This window comes from Homalodisca vitripennis, chromosome 4, assembly GCF_021130785.1.
Source record: "Homalodisca vitripennis isolate AUS2020 chromosome 4, UT_GWSS_2.1, whole genome shotgun sequence".
NCBI classification, from domain to species: Eukaryota; Metazoa; Arthropoda; class Insecta; order Hemiptera; family Cicadellidae; genus Homalodisca; species Homalodisca vitripennis.
In genome coordinates, this window is record NC_060210.1 from 60,307,826 (window position 1) to 60,333,335 (window position 25,510).

Here is a 25,510-nt window from a genome sequence, read left to right on the forward strand (position 1 = left end):
ATTTAATCAAATTACAGTAAGTATTTGTCGGAGGGAGTATTCAGTCTTAAAGTTTTGCAATAAATAACAAAAGAATATGATACAGAGACCTCTACCAATCGTGTTAGATAACCCGACCGGTTTATACAGCGTGTATCAAAATGAATGACCTGATTTTAACACTCAATATCTATTGCTAAAAATGTACTACAAAATTAATATTTGTTGCAAAATACTCACAAAATCTTAAAGTTTTAGGTATGTTATTACAAATGTTCTATATGTCCACCAGCAGCAGCACGAACAATATCCAGACGATAGCTAAATTCCTCATAAACCTTACACAACGTATCTGCGTTCACAGACCTTATTGCGACAGTTATTCTGTTCTTTAGTTCTTCGATGTCATGAGTTAGAGGGGGAACAAACACTTTTTCCTTCACATATCCCCACAAGAAAAAGTCGCATGGGGTCAAGTCTGGTGATCTTGGAGGCAAGAATGAAGGACATTGTCTCAAGGTCCCGTGCGCCCTATCCAGCGGTGGGGCAGAGTGTTGTTGAGAAGCTGCTGAACATTGTTGTGCCAGTGACGCGGAGCTCCATCCTGTTGGAAAATGAACCTAAAACTTTATGATTTTGTGAGTATTTTGCAATAAATATTATTTTTGAAGTACATTGTTAGCAATAGATATTGAGTTTTAAAATCAGGTCATTCATTTTGATACACGCTGTAATATCAGCAATTTCAGATCCGAGTCGACCGTCACAAGCAGTACTCTTGTTCGGTAAGCTCATTATACACTACATTACATTGAACTCGTTGAATTAAATTATTGTGATCAATGAGCAATTTTAAAACAGTTTCTGTATTAGCCACCAATCACTTTTACTGTACTGCCTGTTCAAACATTAGAAACTACTTAGCAACTTGTTTGTCAAAACGTGACATAAGTAGATAAAGTTATTACTAGGAAGTAAAGCTTTTTAACTAATGCTTTTGGCTGCATTTCATAACAATGCTGAAGTGATAGATATCAATACTAGTATTAATTTTTAAGAATAAAAATATCAACATTTGCCATCGTACACAAAGACTAATTGTTTTTTATTTTATAATCTTACAAAAATGTTATTAGTCATCGCTTAAAACGTATTAAACGTATCTCCAAATCAGAGTCTGGACAGACAACTGAATTAAACACACAATTAGTTTCTAGTTACATAAACGACTGAAACGGTCTAAAATCATATATATATATATATACATATATATTTTGTCACTGAAATAAGGAAATAAGTTTATAACAATTATAACATTTTTATTTCCAGTTCAAAAGTCTTGACATTTTAAGATTTAAGATGATATTTTTTACTGTTTTACACCAGATATACCTTAGGATTAATAGACTACAATTTCAAAACAAAGTATAATTATTGTGCTTGTACCATGGATGATTAAATGGGTAACGTGTCCGAACGTGGCAAAATATAGTAGGGTAAATTGTGCTTTATAGTAAAGTTTAACTTTTTTGTACCCTGACTGAAAAATATGTAAAGCAGGAAAAATATGATTTTTTTAATAACATGACACACGCGATAAGTTAGGTAGAATACGGAATTATCTGAGAGGATGATGCATCTTACTCACTGTTAAATATTTTGCATTGTTTGTATAGTAAGACTTAAGTAGGAAACTCCAAATTATAAAAAAGGATCTTTTCATATGAAATTAGTTATGTAGTTTAGTCAAGTAGGTTATAATTCGAAATACAGTAGACAGATACTAAAGTTGTATGTTTTATTAGAATTTATCGTTTGGGTTGGACAATAAAACACAGATGATGAGTTATTGATCCTTTTGGCAAATTTCTGTAAAAAAAAAACAAATTGCCTGCTCCTAATTCTAATAAATACGACTGACTAAAATAAACAATTAATTAAACTATTTTCATTATGATATGTAGTTTTATAAATATGTCAGAAGGGTTAGTGCAGGTTTTGGAAATGAAGTTAAATTTCATAAAACGTAAATTTAAAATGATTTAAAAATATTGTTTACAAAAAGATTGCTGACAAATTTAGAGCTTCTACGACGGATTAAACTATCATCATTAGGACGAAATGTATTGAACGATCACTATTGAACTGTAATTTCTTTCAACTCTACTCGTATTTATCTGCAATCATTATCTTAGATCTAAGATATATGGATACTATTACATTTATATAAATTTTATTCTTAATATTTTTGTTGAGCTTCAAAAATGGAGTCTTTATTTAAAAGATATGATCAATATACAACCAAATGCTCTTAAATTAGAAAAAAAACTATATTGATACTCAAAAGAACCTAAAAATTATTAACGGCCTTGCCTTTATTCAAGAAAAAACGAATTAAAAATAATAAATATAAAATATTATACCTCCTACACTTCTAAGCCTTGAAATAAGAATTGAAATAATGTATTTAAAGTAAACTTTGTTCATGGGGTAAAAGTTACTATTATTATATCTGGCTCATAAGAAATCATGGGCCTGTAGAAGAGACGATGGTCTATAGTTCAATTTAACCTCAAAAGTAATTCATTACTAATTCATATAAAGAAACAACAAAATTTATATGTGAATAATTTCATAATTATTTACTAATATGAAAAATATCTACACTTCCACCAGAATTATTTTTTAGAAACTGTCAAGATTATTTCAACCATCAAAGAATCCACAAATTTAATATTAATTGGTAGTATCCATCTAAAAAACATGCAAACATAATTTAAAAGGAAAATTAGATTAAAACAATTTATTTGTGTTAGAAAAAGATAACAAAAGGTAGAAAACACATTCTACTTACGACTTAATACCATTGAATTACGTCGAATAGTCTTTATACATCATGAGATTCTAGCCTGGACCTTTTACTACAGTTGTAGAAAACACGTAAACAGTTGGTTTATGGACGTTCATCATATTATGATTTAAAATATAGTATAGTGTGTGACGATTTCGTTGCCACATAAGTTTAGTTATTCTTACATTATGCCTTGTAAAAAGTGTGGAAAAGAGTACTAAATGTAGTACTAAATTATAGAAACGTACTATTGTATTTTTGTTCCATACAACTATGGCAAATGTTTGACATCATATTATCCTCTCAAATTATCCATTGTAAATCACAAATTGTAAACGTAGACGTTTCCATCTATATATATATATATATATATATATATATATATATATATATTTAATAATAATGTTTATACTTGTCAATTGATTCCATATAAGCTTCTCATTCACTGTTGTAAAACTGAACTATAAAGTAAATAAATTGTATTATTTGTTTCAGAACAATAATCTGGTTACATAAATCTGGTCACAGAAGAGGCAAACATGAAGTTCATGCTTGTTATAATACTTGGCGTCTTTCTCATAAGCAACGTTAGAACTGGTAAGTTATATTTACAGACTTTCATATAACATTTATATATTATATCCCTGTACATATCCTTGCCATAGGTGTTACTCCAATGTTTTATTAAAGGTGATATTAAAGTTTGTAATTTATGTAGGATATTTTATAACCTTCAAAACATTAACATTAAAACAAAACGATGAAACACAGTAAGAATTTTAGGCTTGCTAAAAGAAATATATTAATTTCTAATGAAGAAGTTTACAATATCCAAACATTTGTGGCCAACAATATATTTCTTGCAGTTTTTAGGTACAGTGGTAAGCAGTTAAGAACTAATATGGTAGGATTCCTTAAATATGAAAATAACACCGGCAGACATTCTACTTTTAAGTAAACGTATTGTTGTATCCAACGAGTGAGACATGCTTATTGTGTTTAATCTCCGTAAATTAAATAATCCCTTTTACCTTTGAGCAGTAATTGTTTTTCAATATTTACTACTTAGATTGATGCGTTGGTTTTCTTAATCCTGTACTCCAATACCGAGAAATGTTTTAAGAACCAATTTAAAAGATACTCATTTAGAATTTTAGTTTTACTACTCTTTGGTTATCATTGCAATCATTATCGAATATTAAGGTAATGCTAGTTGCAACATCATTAGGACAAGTAAGACCTAATAGTTATAGTCATAATTTATTTATTTGTAGATGAGTACAAAGGCGAAATTAGGACCACATGACCATTTCACATATTTAACTTTAACAAAATCCTATTAAATACACAGATAACTCCAGTAAAAATATTTATCAATCTAAATCTGTTTATAGGATTTCAAGATTATTTAAAAATTAAAAAAAAACCAAAACTAATATTACTCTGCATAATGATTAAGAGTGTCCCACAAAGAGGTTTAAATGTTCGATTTTATAGTTCTTGCCCATTAAATGCACCGAACATTTTCGAACTCTACACAGTATATGTTTTCAAACCCCATCACTCAGGCATTCATTCCGTCCGCTTACACCAATGTCCACACCATCGGTCTCGGCAGTCGCGGTTATCCGATCCAAGCAGAAATTTTTCAAAGCTGAATTGAACCGTGCCCAGCTTTCCAGTCCGTTAATGCAATCTGGAAGAAAATTCAAATTCTGCATGCGGTAACAATGAATGATTTAATAAATATTCCGTAGGGCGATAGATTGTGGGGTAACTTATTTTGGGGCTGTCGTTTTTTACAATAAAATAATACATAAACAATCAGAATTTCAGTTGCCTAGACTAAACTACGTTACGGACCAGAGCTACGTCAACATTAAGACATATTATAGGACCGTATAACGTATGTGAAAATTTGCGATAAATTCTATTCTTTAAAATAACCAACTGTAAAACTGTCCCGATAGCATCCATGCAAAGCTTTATACCTAGGTTAATATTTGATAACTGATAGATCAGAGTGTTGCGAATATTACAAAAGTGTTCTTCACACGTGGTTACTAAAGTTGCACAATTTTACATAAACTTTCCAGTTTGTTTACGTTTTCAATGTTCTTGTGGTTATTATGATTACCAATATTGCCAAATTAAAAGAAACCAGTTGGGTTCTTAATAATGGTATCAACATAATGATTGTTCAACAGCAATAGGTTACTAAGTAGATTACGTGCTAATCATACGTAATAATGATGAAAGTAAGATAGCTAAATACTTTATATGATATCTAAATAAATTTTAACATATTGCTCTTCGTTTATATAGTTCTGAATATTATTTGGCTTATAATACAAAAAACTTATTCTTTGAATTGTGTACAACTACAGAGCCAAAATATCATCTGGTGCATCAGGCCTCTGAATAATAAACTGTGGTTCACCAATCGCAAACAATAACTTTACATCTCCATATATAAATTAAAAAACTGCATAAATTTATTGTCAGGTAGGAGTGCACATTGCATGCTAACAGTTTCTCACTCACAATCATACCACCTCAACAATACTATCTATTAGATCTGACTGTTTGCAGACGAATGTGATAACCTATTTAGATAGACGTAATCACTGTATATCCTAGCCACTAATCCACAAAACGACACATAATTAATTAATTACTGAAAATCAAGTGTTGGTTGGACATTTGTTTCTAATATGTGGTTTCACAATTTTTTTATTTTTATCATGTACAAAAGAAAATAAATTGAAGTTCCATAAATAAATTGAAACTTGGCTCCTTATTTGGTACATAACAATGAATACATAAAAAATACACTTCGCCCTTAAAATATGGCCATTTTATTATTAGTTTATCATTTAATATTTGTGGTAAACGGTGCACGAAATAGGGTTTTAAATATTATTGAATATAATTCGTACTATTCCAAATCTTAATAATTCAATTACTCACTTTTTTAACAAAAATAAATAATAACTATATGTACCGAAAAATCACTATTTTTCTATGTTTCAAATTGATATCAATGAAGTTGTCATGATAATCTAATAGCAATAAGAGGTTTATTCAATTTAAAAGCTGTAAATATAACAGCTATATATGTAATATGAAGAGCTTTAATATACCCTATTAGAACACAGTGTCATACAGTATGGCATTTTTAATTTAATCCAATTCTGTTTTTGTATAGAAAGATTTTTCCAAATAGCTCTAGTAACATCCTGATCATCGATTCATATGTTATGTCAGTCTCTAGGTCATGATCTATAGAATTAATTTAACTCGTTCTCTTTTGTAAAAGGCAAATAAGGTTTCAGAAAATTCTTACCTATTGATTTCCAGGTCTTCTCTTTAACAGTGCAGTGCCCTCGACGATTTCTGTTACATCTATTGCAGAATTTATAACCCTGTTATCTTACAGATTTTCGGAAATATTCATACATGCGAGGGAATAACATTACTCATAGTATATATAAATTGTAAAGTAGACTCGATCTCTTACTTGTAAGTGTCTTTGTAAAGAACTATCTTAGAAATAAATTTACAATTTTGATAGTTTTAATAAAATGAAGATATGTCTTACTAAATTACAAAAGGTGGGAATTATATTAGGCCACATTGTTACCTTAAGAAATATGAATGTGACAGTAAAATTTTAATGAGGAACATTTCCTTCTCTTAGAGACATTTAAAAATATGTACATCAAACTCTTAAAAGCTGCCATTATTTTTCAAAATAGTGATAAACTATGTTTTTTGTTATGGAATTTGTATAAAATACATTCATATACAATTTGATGAATTCTTTATGGAGTTTATCATTGAGAAAATGCCTTCCATTTCACTGCTCTAAACCTTAAATATAAGATATAAAATTTGGGTTTGTTCCTTTTTTTCAGTATGCGTAAACAAGAAATAAAATCCTTATGTTTTAACTCAACACAGCCATTTATTACCTGAAATCTTAAAATAGATAAAGAGCTTAATTCGTCGACGCTTTATTTTCTATTTGGACACTTTGAACAAATTAAAAGTTATCAACATTCTCCATTCCGTCAAAAAGAAACGAAAATGAAAAATTGTCAGAATAAAAATAATTCTTCATTGTTAAACTTCATAAGGAATATCAACATATTAGCCCTCATATGCTTTTTTCGAAAGAAATAACTGTGTTAACAATAAATATATAAAATAAAAATACAAAAATAAAATAGTCAAAAACTAACTAAAACAATACGGACATACTGACATATTGTATATACATATTTTTAAATGTCTATAAAACAATTAAATGTTTTCTATTTTAAGTTTGCTGCCAGACTTATATTTTGAAGATCATAATGGTGGCTTATATAAAACAACCGCCATCTAAAGTGAACATTCAAAAATACTCAAATAGCGGCCACAAAGTAATTTATGAGCAGAAAACTAGATCGTACAATCTAATTCGATTTTATTGCTATACATTTTAATTTTAATACGTTTAGTATATTTTAAAACATAATAAAGCTAAATTTTATGTTTAGATGCGTCCCCTCAATCGCCAGAATCGAACGAGGCAGGCTTGAGTGTGAGTATTCACCATTATGCGCTTTAAGAACTATGAAAATCAAAATAAATACATTTTACAGTCAGTTGCTGTGACAATAGTTTTACTTAAAAGATACAACCAAAAGAGATCTTGTCGAATATTCTCTAGTTGGGAAATCAACATCCATTAAGAAAATACTTTTTAGTATAGAAAATAAATTGAACACTTAAATAAGTATGTTTTCGATAACAACCTACGTTTCTAGTATATTTATGTATTGTTTTAGTTTACAACTAGCTGTTTCCCGCGGATTTGCACGTTTTTTCGTAAGCTTTGTTCGTGTATAGTTCAAGAGAATTATATTTCTAATGCCAATGTAGAATTAGCCTTGTTGCCACGATCAAGAAAATCTGTCAAAAGAGTATGTTTTATAATCATATGCTTTATTATAAAGTGGTTTTTCACTCAAGCTTTAAGTTCAACCAGAAATCTATTTTAGAGACAAATATACGTCGTTACTTAGTGCCTTAAAATAGTGTTTGGCTATTTATTATATGCATCATTCGCGTAATTGCAGTATATAATGTGCAGGTAATTTGAAACTTGTTACCATTTGTAGCGTCGTCTGGTGGCTACAATGTCTTTATAACGAGACGACGCTAGGTTTACTTATAAATATAAATATTAATTTATTTGATATAATTAATAATATAATTAAGATTTTATAAATAAAAAAATAACCCACATTGTTTGTTTGTATCTTGATTATCTATTTATTTAAAATAGATGAATTCAATTTTGATTGTTAAATGTGCTCTACATGTACATTCTTTGACTTTTAAAATGTATTAAAATATAAAATTACTTCATTAGTTTTGTTGCATTTATTTAGTTACTCTTGCACTGGTTTTATGTATTAGATATTAATATCATGGTTGTGTAATTATTTTATCCAGTTTTTCAATATAGTTAGTAACTCGTATTCTTACCAACGTTTCATTGGCTTAGTAATTTAATTTTTACATTGAATTTTTTTATTTATACTTTTGTGATATAATATGCAATTCATGTCTGCTAACGTATAACAAGTGCAGATGTCTCTGGGACACTCACCCCACATGACAGTATCTATGCCGGAGATTAATATGCCGTCAGTCTTCCCGCAGCTTAGGCATACATTATAATTTAATTTAATAGTTTCGTTTACCAAAGGTAAACTAGAGGAGAAGGGAAAGCCCAAATAACAATTAAAAATGTAAATTTTCTGACAATTAATATTTGTAACATATTGCATTTTGTTTCTGTTTCTTTTATTTTTATCACCTAATGTGCATTATAGTATGGTATATTTTGGTTAAAATTAGTATATGATTTTATTATGTTAATCTATGATCAACATACGACACGTGTCGTCTACGTTCGACACAGTGTGTTCCAGGTACGACGTGGATGCAGGACTGCAACACGTGCCATTGTCATAATGGCCACGCTGCGTGCACACTAATGGGTTGTGAGTCCGATATTCTTTTGGTAGGTACATTCATATTCATTGAACTCAAAAACCATAGTATAATAAGGGTAAATAGTCGTAAGTTTTAACTTGGTTCTAAAATATTTGCATCCGTGTTAACGTTACATATCATACTGGATTTGTTTCTTGCTTCAAGCAACTAAAACTATTACAAATATCAACTAGTTCAACTAATACTAATAATGTAACGTTTCTTTTAAGACTTTTACTTTCACAAACATTTTTATTAATAACTTGTTGTTTAGTTTGCATAATAGTTAATATTCCTTTTAAACTTATATAAAATCTATATACTTATATATAACTTATATAAATATATATATATAAATCGAGGATTTACCTTGACAATTATTTGTAGCCGAAGTAGATATTCACCTAAAATTGAAAAAGTTAAAATCTAGTAACATTCTTCTATATGAAACTAGTTAGCAAAGATAATCAAAGTACTTTCGGCGCACTTAATTTATATATATATATATATATATATATATATATATATATATATATATATATATATATATATTATATTGCATAATAGTTAATATTCCTTTTAAAATTATATAAAATCTATATACTTATATAAATCGCGGAATTAACTTGACATTTGTAGCCGAATTAGATATTCACCTAAAATTTAAACAGTTACAATCTAGTAACATTCTACTATATGAAACTAGTTAGCAAAGATAATCAAAGTACTTTCGGCGCACTTAATTAATATATAAAATAAAGTATATATATACCTAAGTAGTAAGTACTAAGTAAGTAGTATATTAATAAAGTAAGTTATATTAATATATATATATATATATATATATATATTAATATATATTATATATATATATATATATTAATATGTATATGTATTAATATATATATATATATATATATATATATATATATATATATATTATATGTATATTTTACGAGCCTGTCATAGTGTCATTGCAACAGCTCATTGCACTTATATATGGAAGAAGTAGCAATAGCTACTTCCCTTCACTTACATATGTGTGAAAATAGAGGCAATTAGAGCGAGAATTGTGTGTACTCAATTTAAATTAGCAATTACCCCCAGCTTAACATCGGGCTTTAAATATTATTAAATATTATCGGGTATTAAATAACATTCATTTTTAAATTACATAATAAAATCTCCTGGAAATATGTGATTGTTCCTGGAATATATCATTATCCCTTAGCCAATTAAATTACAAAGCTATCTATTAAATTCTAAACATCTGTCAGACCACTTCAATTCTATCTCTGATATTAGTGAAAAACAGCAGGAAGGGGGGAATTTATTATAAATTGCAATATAACAAGATAACAATTTTTAATAGATCATTTGAACTTTATTATATTAGAAATATTAAGAGCCGTGCGTGCTTCGAGGCGAGGATCAGGGTCTTGCTAATGGGGTGACGCGCTGGGTGGGTGTGGTCAAACTGTGTGTTAGAGCGGTTGAGTATGTATTTATTTTTTATTTTCTTTCTCTTTTATATTTTTAGCTTTTGTCGATATGTAGAACGTTCATTAAGAGATGTATTAATAAGTTCATTAGGTACTTTATGTACTAAGTAATTTTGTTTACATTTAAGTATAAAGTATAATTTGGTTAAATTTCTACAGTATTTGTATTTAATTATGGTTAATTTTCTGTTTTTATATAAGATTGAGTAGTAGAGAGAGTTGAATAACCCTAGATCCTCCTCTTCAACAAAGTCATTTTTAATGTCACTTATTTACCTTAGGAGTTTAAGTTTTTTTTAGCTCCTAGGACTAGGAAAGTACCAATGAAATACTAAATTATTTTATATTCTGGGTATACTCTACATTTCAATTAAAATAGTCTATTAAATCACTACTCACTGTAGAGTATTAAGATTCATGAATAAAGCCAGTTTGGTACACCATACCTAGGTATTCTTATTAAATATGTACTAGTAGAATTGTGTGGGTATTAATATAAATACATATATACTATCAGTTATTGAGCTGTGTCATTCTTCATTTAAAAACAATTATATACTCTTTAATCAACAGTGTTTAAATTATACTATTTTTTTTCAAAACTAAACGATTATTTACAACAGTCTGCATTTTGTAATTCACTTTTAGCAACAAAATAAACCCTCACTCCTTATCTGTCTCAAGAGTAATTATAGTATGTTACGTGTTCTCTAATTATAATTGATTGCAAAGCATTATTATTTTTTTCTATTCATTATTATTTATTTTGTACTGTTATAGGAACCCGGAACAGATGACCCTAGGTAACCCTTGAGAGAGCGCAGCTTTTGCTTTATTTAGACTACACATCACCTCGTTTATGAATTTTACAACATATGAGAGTAATCTAATACATAATGTAACGTAATAATAAATTATTCTTCCATTTTATAATGTGTTAACACGTTCCTATATTTCCACCATATAATACTCATTATATGACTAAATCTTCATTTATATTTTGATTATTTGATATCTAAATTTAATAGTGTTATAACATAAACTGAGAGATTTATTAGATATTTAATCAGAATAAATACGTTGAAATTAAACAGTTTATAGGGCCCTAGAATCTAAGTCCTTGATTTCCAAAGCCCCCGTAAGTATAAATCCATAAAATCTTACGCTAATGTTTGAATTATTTTTACGTTTTTGTTCAAATAATTTGGAGATATACTTCAGAATTGTGTTTAAAAACAAGCCCACGTGAGATTAAATATTTGTAAAACGATGTATAATATCCATTCGATATATAAGAATGGCAATATTCTTGATATCTTAACATCATTACACAAAGGTGATTTCATTATGCTTAGTACAGTAATGAATATTTTATTTATAGTTGTGTAAAGTAAACGGGATAAAAAATACCTAAAAACACGTCTAAAGTATATCATTCTGTACTAAAATTAAATATAGGCTGTTGTATTTGACGATATATCTTATTGTATTTCTTTTCTAGGTGTTATTTTATGGGCTTAGCGGTACAATTAAGTCTGCGTATCACAGAGTTATACTGAGCAGGTACTATGTATGTAGGATATAGGTTTATGTGGAGTTGAATGGATTGATATATAGCTTGACATTGTTCGTTTTTATATATGCTGCAATCAAACTTGACATAATTTTCGTTACATTTAAGTTCAAAAAGTTCATAAGTTCAACACTCAAGTTACATTTAATATGTCTATTTTATTTTACTTTTACGGTGCATTTTTTTATAGTGAAATATTGTTAGGATAATTAATGTAACTTGATTAACTGCCTATCTGTACGATTTAATAATAGCAGGTGTATACCTGCTGATGATAGCTGCTGTTTACTCAGTTTAGTATTGTTGGCTATTCGCTGAGAACCTCAATGTGGGCCAAGCGTTGTCACAGTAAATCTGCTCTAAATCAGTATTTAATATTCGATATGTATATTCATTTTTTGATAAAATTTTCTAAAAACTGCTATAGCTGTAATTCTTGAAAAACAGTGCTGGTTTTTACGTTATTCAAAGTTTAAAGATATAGCAAAAATCAGTTATCATAAAATGTTTGATCCCGTGGTTCATGTCATGTATGATAAACACAATTCAGGCCCAGTTTGCTCTTAAAATACTTAGAAATTATTACCAACCATTAACCAACCATTTTACTTTCTTGTTGTTTTCAACACCTTGTATTTTTCAACGGAAACTTCAAACGTCAAATCTTCATAGAAGAAAAAGTAGGTAAACTTTTAAGGTTAAAACTTGACTTTCAACAAAATATGTCATAGTGACAAACTTAATTTTACCAATATTATCTATTAAACAGATCACTACAAATTTATGTGTTATCTATTCCATGTAGATTGGTCAAATAATTTATTGTTATATGGGACTTAAAATACATATTTATTCGGAATACCTTTTTCATGGTTCCCCATTTGTGTTGTCCAATACAGCCTGTATTACCGAATGTGCTATTCTCTAGTCATTACTAATTGCACCTTTAACGCACTATCGATTAGTTTGCATACTAATTTTTAATGGGGCTGAAAATTTCCAGAAATTATTGGAATACAGAAGGTACAAAATAGTAGAGTCTACCACATTTAATACTTCTGGAAAACAGTGGGAAGGGGCACGATATCAGTTATTGTAATGAATAGGATATATTCAGGAACTGATTGTATAGTAGACCAAGATTTTCTCACAGTTTAAACTGAATAAACATCATGCCATATAGCGTAGTTCATTCCATGAATGTCCAACGTGTATTATACTATCAGTATTACACTAGAGCAATTTGTAATAAATGTATGAGATATGTCAACTATTTTGTGATAACTTCTTTAATATGTAATTCTAACAGTATAGAGGTCAAGAACTTTGTGAATTATTTGCAATATAGGGAAGGGCAGGGACTTTTATATTTACGTCATTAGCATATGAATAACGCTTGTGGAATAGGTAATAGTTATCGTTTTGTTAAATTATTACTTCGGTTGAGAAAAGTTATTATGTAATAATCTATATTATGGAGATTCCTATACTGATTCTTACATTTTGTTGTGTTGTTTGACAATGATCTAAAGCTCCAACCCGGAGCCATCTCCATTACTAGAAAGTAGGAGTAGCCCACATTACATGTCGTGACACAGGTTTCGTTTCAGAAGCGTTAAACATGTCAAGTTCATATCTCATTTGATACTCTGCGTGCCCAACAACTTTTTGGTATAACTTAAAAAAGAAAAAATAAACTAAAAAAAGATTTTTATACGTATTAATAAATATTTTTTAAATATAGATCTTCCAGATCTAAAATAAGGTTGTAAAACTGCATGAGGTTTAACATTGTGTTATGCGGTAAAACTCAAGTTTTATTGTACTACATAAAACACTCAACTGATAAAAAACTTTAAACTTTAATAATTTTACAAGATTAAACGCAGACTTTAAGCGAAAATTTACTAAAGTAGTTTTCTACAAGTATGGTCTAGTTTTATTGTAAGATTTTGTCTTGTTGTAAGATTATTAATGAGAAATTCAATAAGAAGTACAGGACACATGTAAAAGATTATTTTAATCAAATCATTTAAAATTTTAATGATTTGTATTATTGGCCTATAATCTTCTTTTAAAAATATTATAATAATTATACATTACTAACCTTCTTAGGGCATGGCTTAACTTCAAAATACGTAAATGTTATAGAAAATGTGAAGGAAAATACATTCGGGCATTTGCTATTGAAAGATATAACCAGTAAGACTAAGATAGATATGCAATCTGTTCTCTTCCTAAGTTGAACAACTAACCTTACTACACGAGGTAAGTCTTAATAAGGAAATCATCCAATAGTGCTGTAACACGCATATTTCAGGAATCACAACAACCATTTTGAGCAAACCATCTTTAAAACACACACACACTTAATAAAAACAGAACATTGATTATTAAAACTAAACTAGAGAATACAAGTTGCAATAGGTCAGCACTGACCGACCAATTAAATAGAGCACATATTGGTTTATTTTAACCTAGATTGTTGTAGTATTTTAGGTTAGTTATCAATCTGAGAAAGATATCAGATTTCAGATATCTAAACGTAGTTTTACTGTTTGGTTTTGTATCGCACAACAATATAAAATTACCTACCTGAAAATCCTGTTTCATTCACAATGCTTCAATCATAAAATGATCCTAGAGCTTTATACTGTCATCTCTTCTGTTTGAAACCGTAGCATTATTTGATACGGAGGCCAGTTTAAGGAAAAAAAAACATAGAACTCGCCAGCAAATTTAATTTTTATAAGTTACAATTTCGCCATGAGATGCATGCTTCAGCGCTTTTGTTAACGTGAGTTATTTAAAACCTTGTCATCATTTTGTAAATCGATTTTGTTCTAAACATTATGAATGTTATTTTAATTTTTAAATTATAAGTATTCTTTGAAATTAATATTAGTTTCCTAAACAGTCCATAAAATATAAATTGAAGTTACATTGTTCATAAAGTAGTACTTAGAGCTTTTAAGTGGGATTCTAATTCTATTCTCTTTGAGTATCTTGCGTATTTACTCAGATCTCTTTTCAAAAGGATTTTTAAGATATTGTTGCCTGAAAATTTATTGAAAAAGAATTTTTCGGCCAATGACTGTTACAACGGAACAAATACCGCTTTATGGTCTGTTGGACCTAATTCAACTATTCTAGTGAGATAAACTTACTGGATACACGTGTTATCACAAATAAATAAGAAGATAAACCGTGTGTATTAAATGAAACATGTCATTATTGATGGCGAAATTAGTCAGTGTGTATATACTTAATTCATTGCAAATTAATACGCTTCTATTACTATGCCCTATGGTAGATGATTGCAATAGCACTCAAATTGCAGTAAGAAATCCACGGGCAAGAACGAGGTCTAATTATAGCATAACTGCAAGCTGCGTTTACTGCACTTTTGTCTTTTCCACCGCGTACTCCATCATTGTTTCAATTGATAACGATACTAAGTTTACGCGTAACGTCCCCAACCATGGGTTCTCTGGACATTGTGGTACGGAACATTTATAGCACCTGAAATAAAAAACGAGAGACAAACAATAACATGACTCAATACGCCATTCATTTCATGACAACAATTTGAGAAGCGCACCAAGTCTCACCATCATTTGAACACAGAATATAAAAGCAATGGACCAGACACAAAGTGCAACTTTTATGGTGGTAATATGATTCTGAAGTAAAAAGAGATCAGAGAGTAAGGCATTCTACTGTACTGTATCAAGTTTAGAAACATTTATACTTTCTAATAATGAAAAGTAAGGATATCAACGAATACAGCGAGCCGGTTCCCCTCCCCCCAAAAAAACAGATATTTTTCTTAGGTAAATATAATAATCTTAAATACTATAAAGGTTACTGTTCTGATTTTGTGCTTTTATTGTGCAAAACCAACTATATATAATTAAAAGTTTGCATGGAGCCTAAAAATGTATGTTTTTGAAGTATGTTTTGTTGCGTTTCAAAAATACTACAGAAATACTTTATATTAAGTCATAAATGCTCTCACTAAGAAATATTAAAAAAACCTGATTAGGGTTCTCCTCTTTTGACCAAGATACATCGAGAACACTACTGAAGTATTTATAGATATCCAATAAAACATTATGGATGTTCCATGGAAATTCAAATAGAAATATCTTACATTACTTATTTTATGATTGAAGTACAATTTCAAAAATATATGGTAATAAAGTCCTTGTTATTCAGTAAAAAACTGTTCGTATTATATAATTTGACTATGAAAAAACTATACTTTTAATTATTATGTATTTTTAAGCACATAAATTTTAATCAGTCAAGGAGACCACAGTTCTTGTCCACAAGATATGTCATTATCATCATTGTTGTTATATATTGACTTCTTAAAACCTGTACACACTTTGGTTTTAAAATTTTTTTCTTAAAGGTAAACGTTTAAGCCAGAAAGAAGCGTTACTTGCCTTTACCTTTCTGTATTATTTCCTTAGTTCCTACTTTTCCTAATATTCATTGAGCTGTCCTCAAGTATAACTGTCAGTTAGTTGGTTTCATTACGACTAATTTAAATTATTACAAAATTTTATGTAATAATCGCAGTTCAAAACACTCAAAATGTGCATAGTTAATATGAAACTTACAATAAGGTTATAATTTAAAAAATTCAGTATTTACACAATCTTTATTTATCTTATGAAAACATTTAACAGAAATCAAGTAGTCATTAAGATATCTTTCCTTGAAACTTAAACTTATCCATAGAGAAAACTTTGCATTTGCAAAGTAAAGTGCAGTTTTTGGATTTGAAACGATTTTGGAAACAAATGTAAACAATGAAAATAAATCAGTCAGTTAATATAGTTAATGGATTTAGCATCAGTTTATTTTAATATTTAAATATAAAATTAAATGGTTTAAAATATTGGTTTTAAAGATGTAAAAATTAGTTTTTCACGTAAAATAGCCATCGAAAAATATTGAAAGGATGTAATATATTGAAGCTGAACTTAGGGATTTTGTATCTTTAGGAGGCTTTGGATGTCCTTTTTACTAGGTGAGAACTGAATTTAGTTTCGCTCGCACATTGTTTAGGCTGATTATAACACAAATAATAATGGAAATTCAGTTATATATTTGTTAATACATAATGGTCCAAAAATTCCTACATTTTTTCATTAATATCTGGAGACATAGGAATTATCATTCGACATAGTGTTTAGAATTTGTTAAATACATGAATTCTCATCTTTTATATAAACTTCCCTGATATTAAAATTACAGTTTATGAAAAAAGTATTCTCTCTGTTTAATAACAGAAAATTCCGAACAAATCATGTTAAGGATATATTTTATGATTTCAGATGCTGAGTGAAGAAGTGAAACAAATTTGAACTTCCGGCTGATATTGATCGAAAATCTCGTCACGGTTATCTCTATACCGTGCGCAGCTTCACTCTTATCTTAGTAACAACAATAAATATCCCTTATATTTCAGTTGGAATAATGCTGAATTAAATATGTAAATTTATTTCGCTATATAAAAATGAAAATTGGTTTTAACTTTTGGATGGTAATCATTACAACATCACTGATTGTATAATGATTTTGATACTTGGCATATATATATAGGGTGTATATTATGTCTGGAAACACCCAAATATATCCTTTAATAATTTAAATATAAATTTGAAACCTCTTGCAATCGTGATAGAGATTGGGCATCTACGTTTTGGAACAATGTTTTGTTATGTCACACCAACGGGGGGACGTCCTGCCGAGGGTATCGTGAATATTCTTAATGGAAGCCTATACCTTGTGATACATAATTTTAAAGGTAATAGCTTACTGAATTGAATGCCACAAAACCGCATCTCAAGGGAATTATTCTATCAGAAAATAGAGCATTTTTAGTATTGAAAAATTTACTGATGTTCAACAATGTAATTTTAACATGGTTCTTGCCACAAAATGTGTTACACTAATTTTTTAGCATTTTTTTAAATGTTCAATTAAATAAAACAAAAATTTCATTTTAAGCTGGTTCTATTAGCACAAATTTGCCCAGTTTTTATTACAGTACAATTATGGAAATACTTATGTTATTGATTTCTTATTACAAATAAAAAATAATGTATGCTGTTAGAAAAGTCTTACAACAAACGTTTTACCTGCATTTGGTGTCAAAGCAATTGTTCGAACTGTGTTCCTTCTACGGTTTGACAATGAGCCAATCTTGTGTAAAATGATTCGACAGAGTTGCCTAACATTTCTTCAGTTATCAAAGCAATCTCCTCTATAATCCTGTTTCTTAGGTCTTCCAAATTATGAGGCTTTCTTCTATTAAACATTGGATTTTAAATGACCCCATAGGAAATAATCGATTGGTGACAAATCTGGAGATCTTGGAGGCCATTCGATTTCTCCTCTTCGGCCAATCCATTTATGAGGAAAACCTCAAATCCAAATACTCTCTTACCTGTCTCCCATAATGGGGTGGAGCACCATCCTGCTGAAACCATACATTATCAAAGTATTCTCCTGATGCAATTTGAATAGCTGGGATTATTTCATTTTGGAGCATATTGTAGTAAAGTTCGGCATTTAAATTTCCATTGATGAAAAAGGGTCCAACAATTTTGTTACCTAAAATTCCACACCATACGTTCAGTTTTTGTGGTTGCTGTGAATGGGACTCAGTAATCCAATGTGGGTTTTCACTAGCCCAGTAACGGCAATTGTGCCTGTTAACATTGCCATTTAGGAAAAAAGTTGCCTCATCAGAAAATAGTATGTTGGTCAGAAAATCTCTATTGTCATCACATTTGCGCATCACAAGTTCACAAAACTCAACTCTTCTGTCGTAAATCATCCTCACTTAACTGTTGGACTAAATGAACTTTAAATGGTTTGTATTTATTAATTTTCAAAATCTTACTCACAGACATAGGGTGCATATCATGTTGCTGTGCAGCTTTTCTGAGCGATGTATGTGGGTCTTCAATAAATGTTTGCAAAACATCTAGTGCATGTTCTTCATCTGTTGCAGATTGTATCCTACCCGACTTTGGCCGATTACGTACACTCCCTGTCATTTCAAAACGCTCAATAGTTTTTTGATATTGTTGAAACACTTTATGGGATTCCTTTCTGGGAAAGTGTCATTAAACAAATTACAAACTTCCCGATAAGATCTTTGACGATCGCCATATCCTCGCATCATCAACAGAGTAATTCGTTCTCTTTCAGACAATTCCATTAAAATGCCAAATAAAAACTGAACTACTGTAATTAGATAACTTGTTGACAGCAATTGCTTCAGAGACACTGATTAACTCGACAGGAATGATATGACCTTTGTCCATTTGTGATTCCCAAGCTTAGACCTGTCTAGTGAAAGCTCCATGCTCAACAAAACTGAAACTGTAGACCAGATGATTAATAACACAATAATGTTTCTCATTAGGCTAGTGACCTTTGTCTCTTTAAAACCTTCCTGCTGACTGGAAAACACCAAGTACAGATTCATAAAGTAATCAGAGAAAGTGACTCATAAGTTTTATTCATTGTAATAAAAACTGGTAAATTTGTACTAATGAAACCAGCTTAAAAATAAATTGTTTATTTTATTTTAATTGAACATTTAAAAAATGCTAAAAAATTAGTGTAACACATTTTGTGGCAAGAACCATGTTAAAATTACATTGTTGAACATCAGTAAATTTTCAATACTAAAAATGCTCTATTTTCTGATAGAATAATTCCCTTGAGATGCGGTTTGTGGCATTCAATTCAGTAAGCTATTACCTTTAAAATTATGTATCCACAAGGTATAGGCTTCCATTAAGAATATTCACGATACCCTCGGCAGGACGTCCCCCGTTGGTGTGACATAACAAAACATTGTTCCAAAAAGTAGATGCCCAATCTCTATCACGATTGTAAGAGGTTTCAAATTTATATTTAAATTATTAAAGGATATATTTGGGTGTTTCCAGACATAATATACACCTCTAATGTATTACATTATATACACTTTCCAAATTTATCGTCCTAGAAGATAGTTAAAATCATATATGTAGGTTTTCTAACACGTGGAGTTGGTTTGATTGTATTCAATTAGTAATTAATTGAGTACTTTTGAAAACGATGTACGGTCTATTTTGAGATCTTATGAGTCATAAAAAAGTACACTACACATTAAGTTTAGAAGCACATAACTGCTAAATATAGGTTTTGAGGATTTTCTTTTCTGAAAATGCAGGCACCTGTTTTAAAAATTAATACAATATAAAAACGAAAAACTTACACATATAACCTTTCACCAATAGTTTTTTTTTTTTAGTAAAATTAAATATCGAAGTTAATTTAATAAAAAAACTATGTTTGGTTAAACATAAGTTAATTAGTAGAGATTTTGAATTTGCCTTTTCACTTATAATGCTTTAAAGTAATATATAATAATAAAATAATCATACTTACCGTTATACATCTAATGACCTTTACAGATAACCCAATTGGTTTATATTGCGAATTTCAGATGTAGCTCACCCAGTAAAAGCGCTGTTTGAAAGGTAAGCAACGTTATACACTACATTAAATTAAACTTACATATTATCTTCTTATTGCAATGAAAAATAATCAATATTTAAACCAAATTGTCACGTTTACTGCAGAAAAAGTGTAATGTGCAAATTCAAACAGTAGACTACACCATTTAGTAGCAAACTAGAGGTCGAATAGGAGTTCTGGGATATAATACAAAAGAATTAATGGATTTTGAATATACATATTTTTTGTTCTTACCATGCCAATACTATAAACAATGTTTTGTGTGTGTGTGTGTGTTACAGTTTATTAAAAAGTAAATATGTTTTTACCATTTTTCGGAGGTGGTTATTATTTTATAAAAAATTAAAAAGTACGTATAAATTGTAGAAGTTTTGTTTACTATGCAAACGTATCTCCACGTCAGAGCCCAGACTGATCTATACGGTAATAATTTCTAAGTATTTAAAGGGCTTTAGATCATTGTCAAACAACACAACAAAATGTAAGAATCAGTATAGGAATCTCCAAAATATAGATTATTACATAATAACTTTTCTCAAACGAAGTAATAATTTAACAAAACGATAACTATTACCTATTCCACAAGCGTTATTCATATGCTAATGACGTAAATATAAAAGTCCCTGCCCTTCCCTATATTGCAAATAATTCACAAAGTTCTTGACCTCTATACTGTTAGAATTACATATTAAAGAAGTTATCACTAAACAGTTGACATATCTCATACATTTATTACAAATTGCTCTAGTGTAATACTGATAGTATAATACACGTTGAACATTCATGGAATGAACTACGCTATATGGCATGATGTTTATTCAGTTTGAACTGTGAGAAAATCTTGGTCTACTATACAATCAGTTCCTGAATATACCTATTCATTACAATAACTGATATCGTGCCCCTTCCCACTGTTTTCCAGAAGTATTAAATGTTGTAGACTCTACTATTTTGTACCTTCTGTATTCCAATAATTTCTGGAAATTTTCAGCCCCATTAAAAATTAGTATGCAAACTAATCGATAGTGCGTTAAAGGTGCAATTAGTAATGACTAGAGAATAGCACATTCGGTAATACAGGCTGTATTGGACAAAACAAATGGGGAACCATGAAAAAGGTATTCCGAATAAATATGTATTTTAAGTCCCACATGGAATAGATAACACATAAATTTGTAGTGATCTGTTTAATAGATAATATTGGTAAAATTAAGTTTGAGTCACTATGACATATTTTGTTGAAAGTCAGGTTTTAACCTTAAAAGTTTACTTTTTCTTCTATGAAGATTTGACGTATGAAGTTTCCGTTGAAAAATACAAGGTGTTGAAAACAACAAGAAAGCAAAATGGTTGGTTGGCAGAGATCACCATTTACACATGTCATTTGTAACATGATGTCATGTATGTGAGTCCTATACACATGATGTATTGTATAGATGTATTGCCCATCTGGAAAAATACAGTTACGATTTTTAATTATGTATTTAAAACTTTGATCTTATTTGGTTACTCCCGTATTTCCCGTAAATCCCAGCACTAGGACTCGGAAAGACATGTGAGGTTTCGGTTGAAAACTATTTTAATTAGAAATGTAAACAAATAAAAATAAATCAGTCGGTAATTTGCTTGATATTTTTAATCATAATAATGAATAATTAGAGGAGTAGATAGTGAAATGGCGCTGGTTTGATTCTTTTTCTATAATTCTGGTGCAGTTAACACTTTTAATGCTCAGGAGCGGCATTGCAATACAAAATGTACACCACGAGCAGTTTGACTACATCCTCAACCTCCTCTCAGAGTCAGAATATCTAGTCTAAGATTTATAACATGATATACTCTAGTATGTAACATGTAAAATTTTCAGCTGTAAAACTTTCCGGAAAAGGGTCTCAGGCTTTCTGGTAGAAATTTTAGACTTTTTATAAAAGGTTGCCTTTTTTAATAATACGAAGCTCAGTCACTATTTTGAATACGGTACTCATCTAACGTCTATCTCTTTTGAGAAAATCTTTCCGTATAAACTCCAGGAATTTGGATCTTACAATATTGTCATTATAAAAGGTTGCCTTCATCCTGAACCTTAATGAACACTAAGATTAGAGTAATCAACTGCACAAAATTATATTGTAATATTCTGCTACATATGACATTGTTTACCGATTCATTTTAATTTTGGATCTTGCAATGCAAACGTTTATTCACAATTCTCTTTTTATAAGACCTTCGAGTTTAGGTCTTATTTGTATCAGATTTTAGGGTATTGGAAGAGGTTTGTGTATTATTAGGCAATGGATGTATAGCTTCAGATTTTCTATATTTTCTGTGCATTTGAGCACAAATTAAAATACCTATATGTTCTTAATACATTTAAGAAATTGTTATTTCTCACTAATATTTCTAGCTAGTCAGTAATATTTATGTACGTAAAAATAGCAGCAACTGCGAGTTTATCACGACAGGCAAAGATTTTCATCTTCAATTTTCGGCCTTTACCACTTTCTTTAACAAGGCTTAGTCTGGTTCACATTGGTTTTGCACATTACAAATATACTATAGCTGTTCTAAAGTAACGTTTTCTTTTATAGGTATCAGAACACAGGATTTTGAGATCGTCATAATCTTTAGAATCCACGCACCCTCTATAATATTCATAACGGAAATGATTTCAAGGGATCTGTTAAATATATACCAACCATTCTACTCCCATCCTACCCTAACATCATTGTATTTAGAGGTATAGACTCTATCATGATTATTTTCAGTTTGTCCAACACAAATTTAACATTCTGATTTTATAGCCATGCCCTACGCTTTACCTGTATCAACACATCATATTTACCGTGACCTGTGACTATGCACAGTGACCTTTTTCCAAATCACTCAAGATCACCCTTAAGTTTTTGTAATTATTGATGGTGATGAAATGGACGTATTTGAGGCAAAACACTCAGTACATAACATTGCAAATCCGGTTACCAATATGCTAACGATCAGCTGGTACATTACAGGCATTACCTGAATACCCACACACTGTAGCTTTGGATAACAACCATAAATTGTTGTTATCCATTATGTACGTAATGGATAACATTACGTACATTATGTAAACCATTATGTACGTAAGTAAACCATTATGACTATATTTCGCACAGTTTATTTTTTTAGACTAAGAGTATTTATTTAAATGTGTATTAATTTAAACTAAACTAAACATAAGCAAATTAGTGCTATTACTACAGTACTAACTACTGCTAAGCAACAGTTGCCACTGCCCGTGCTGCCAACTACAAAATGTTAAAACTGACCTCACCCTTCATAATGACATTAAAAATTATATTACTATATAAACATGATTGGAGATTCAGAGATTCGCAATGTTCACTATTTTAGTGGAAATATTATTGTACTTCTAACACGCTGCATTTATTGAAATGACACTGAGGATAATACATAATTTTAATTACAAATAAATTAATTATAAAAAAAAATATTTTATGAGGTACACACAACTCCTTTCATCTTATTAAAATTGTGTAATCTTAAAATTAGGGGTAATTGTAAATATTATATTTCTTAAATCGCAATACTTGGTTTTTTAAAGTAATCATGAAGATGCTATTTATGCACATTTATTTGACAAACTTTATGTAGATAAAGAGATATAAAAATATAAAAGTTTAATTGAAATAAAACACAATTTCTGTTACACACTGATTTATGAAGCTTTAGTTAACAACGATAAAACGTAAACCGTTATGACTATATTTACCACAGTTAATTTTTTAGACTAAGAGTATTTATTTAAATGTGTTTTAATTTTTAGCCCGATTCTCATTGATTTGGGGATTACCCTAGGATTATCCTTTCCATTCTCCAGACAAAGTCTTTGTCCTTTTGAACTGTTGAAAGCAAAAAGTGCAGTCCTTTACATATTGAAAAGTATAGCGGTATTAGCTTATAATACATAACAGTTCACGTGATGATATAAAACTAAATTCACAACGAGTTTTATTAAACAACTTTGTTTTCACTAAAATAAACATAAGCAAACTGGTGCTATTACTAGAACACTAACTACTTACTGCTAAGCAACAAGTTGCCACTACCCGTGCTGCCAACTACAAAACGTTAAAATTGACCTCACCCTTCATAATAACATTAAAGAGTACATTACTATATAAACATTATTAGAGGTTCAGAATTTAACAATATTCACTATTTTAGTGGAAATATTATTATACTTATAACACGCTCCATTTATTGAAATGACACGGAGGATATAATACATAATTTTAATTAAAAATAAATGAATTATAAAAAAAATATTTTATGGTTTACACGACTCCTTTCATCTTATTAAAATTGTGTAATCTTAAAATTAGGGGTTATTTTAATAAAAATATTAGATTTCTTAAATCGCAACACTTGGTTTTTTTAAAGTAATCATAAACATGCTACTTATGTACATTTATTTGACAGAATTTCTGTTGATAAAGTGACATAAAATTATAAAATTTTAATTGAAATAAAATAAAATTTCTGGTACACACTGATTTATGAAGAAATTTTCGTTTGATTAATAGAACTATCGCAAATGTTGAAAGGCAGATAAATTGTTTACGTAAAGTTCAAGTTGCGTTACAATCAAACTATAAGTCGAAGGCCAACTCGGTAAATAATTAATACAATTCTAATCGGAATTGAGAAACTATGATGATTCATAAACACAAAGCACGTGGTTGCCGATAACATTGGAGTTCATTACTAATCAAAGTTTTAATGTCGTGATAACCATTTTGATCCACACCACAGGTTACATTTTCTTATTATCACCGTCTTGTAGTTTCTCAATATTGTTGCTATTCCAATAAATAATAACTTTGTCTAAATTCGTCTAAAAATAGACGATTATGTTTTGTAAAAATGTATGCAGACTATGTTTGTTGTTATTTGCACTAGACTAATTTGACTATGTTTTGCTTCGACATGAATAGA

General features: G+C 29.5%; 1 protein-coding gene across 1 annotated transcript in view; it reads left to right on the forward strand.

Annotated features, from left to right (window-relative positions):
- The first annotated feature begins 675 nt into the window (after positions 1-675).
- Positions 676-25,510, forward strand: part of LOC124361039 (pacifastin-like protease inhibitor cvp4) — a 58,230-nt gene continuing 33,395 nt past the window's right edge. The window contains exons 1-4 of the mRNA XM_046815075.1: positions 676-764; positions 3,326-3,427; positions 7,375-7,418; positions 8,808-8,909. Of these exons, the coding sequence (XP_046671031.1) occupies positions 3,370-3,427; positions 7,375-7,418; positions 8,808-8,909 (204 nt within the window). The 5' untranslated portion in view covers positions 676-764; positions 3,326-3,369. The remainder of the gene's footprint in view (positions 765-3,325; positions 3,428-7,374; positions 7,419-8,807; positions 8,910-25,510) is intronic.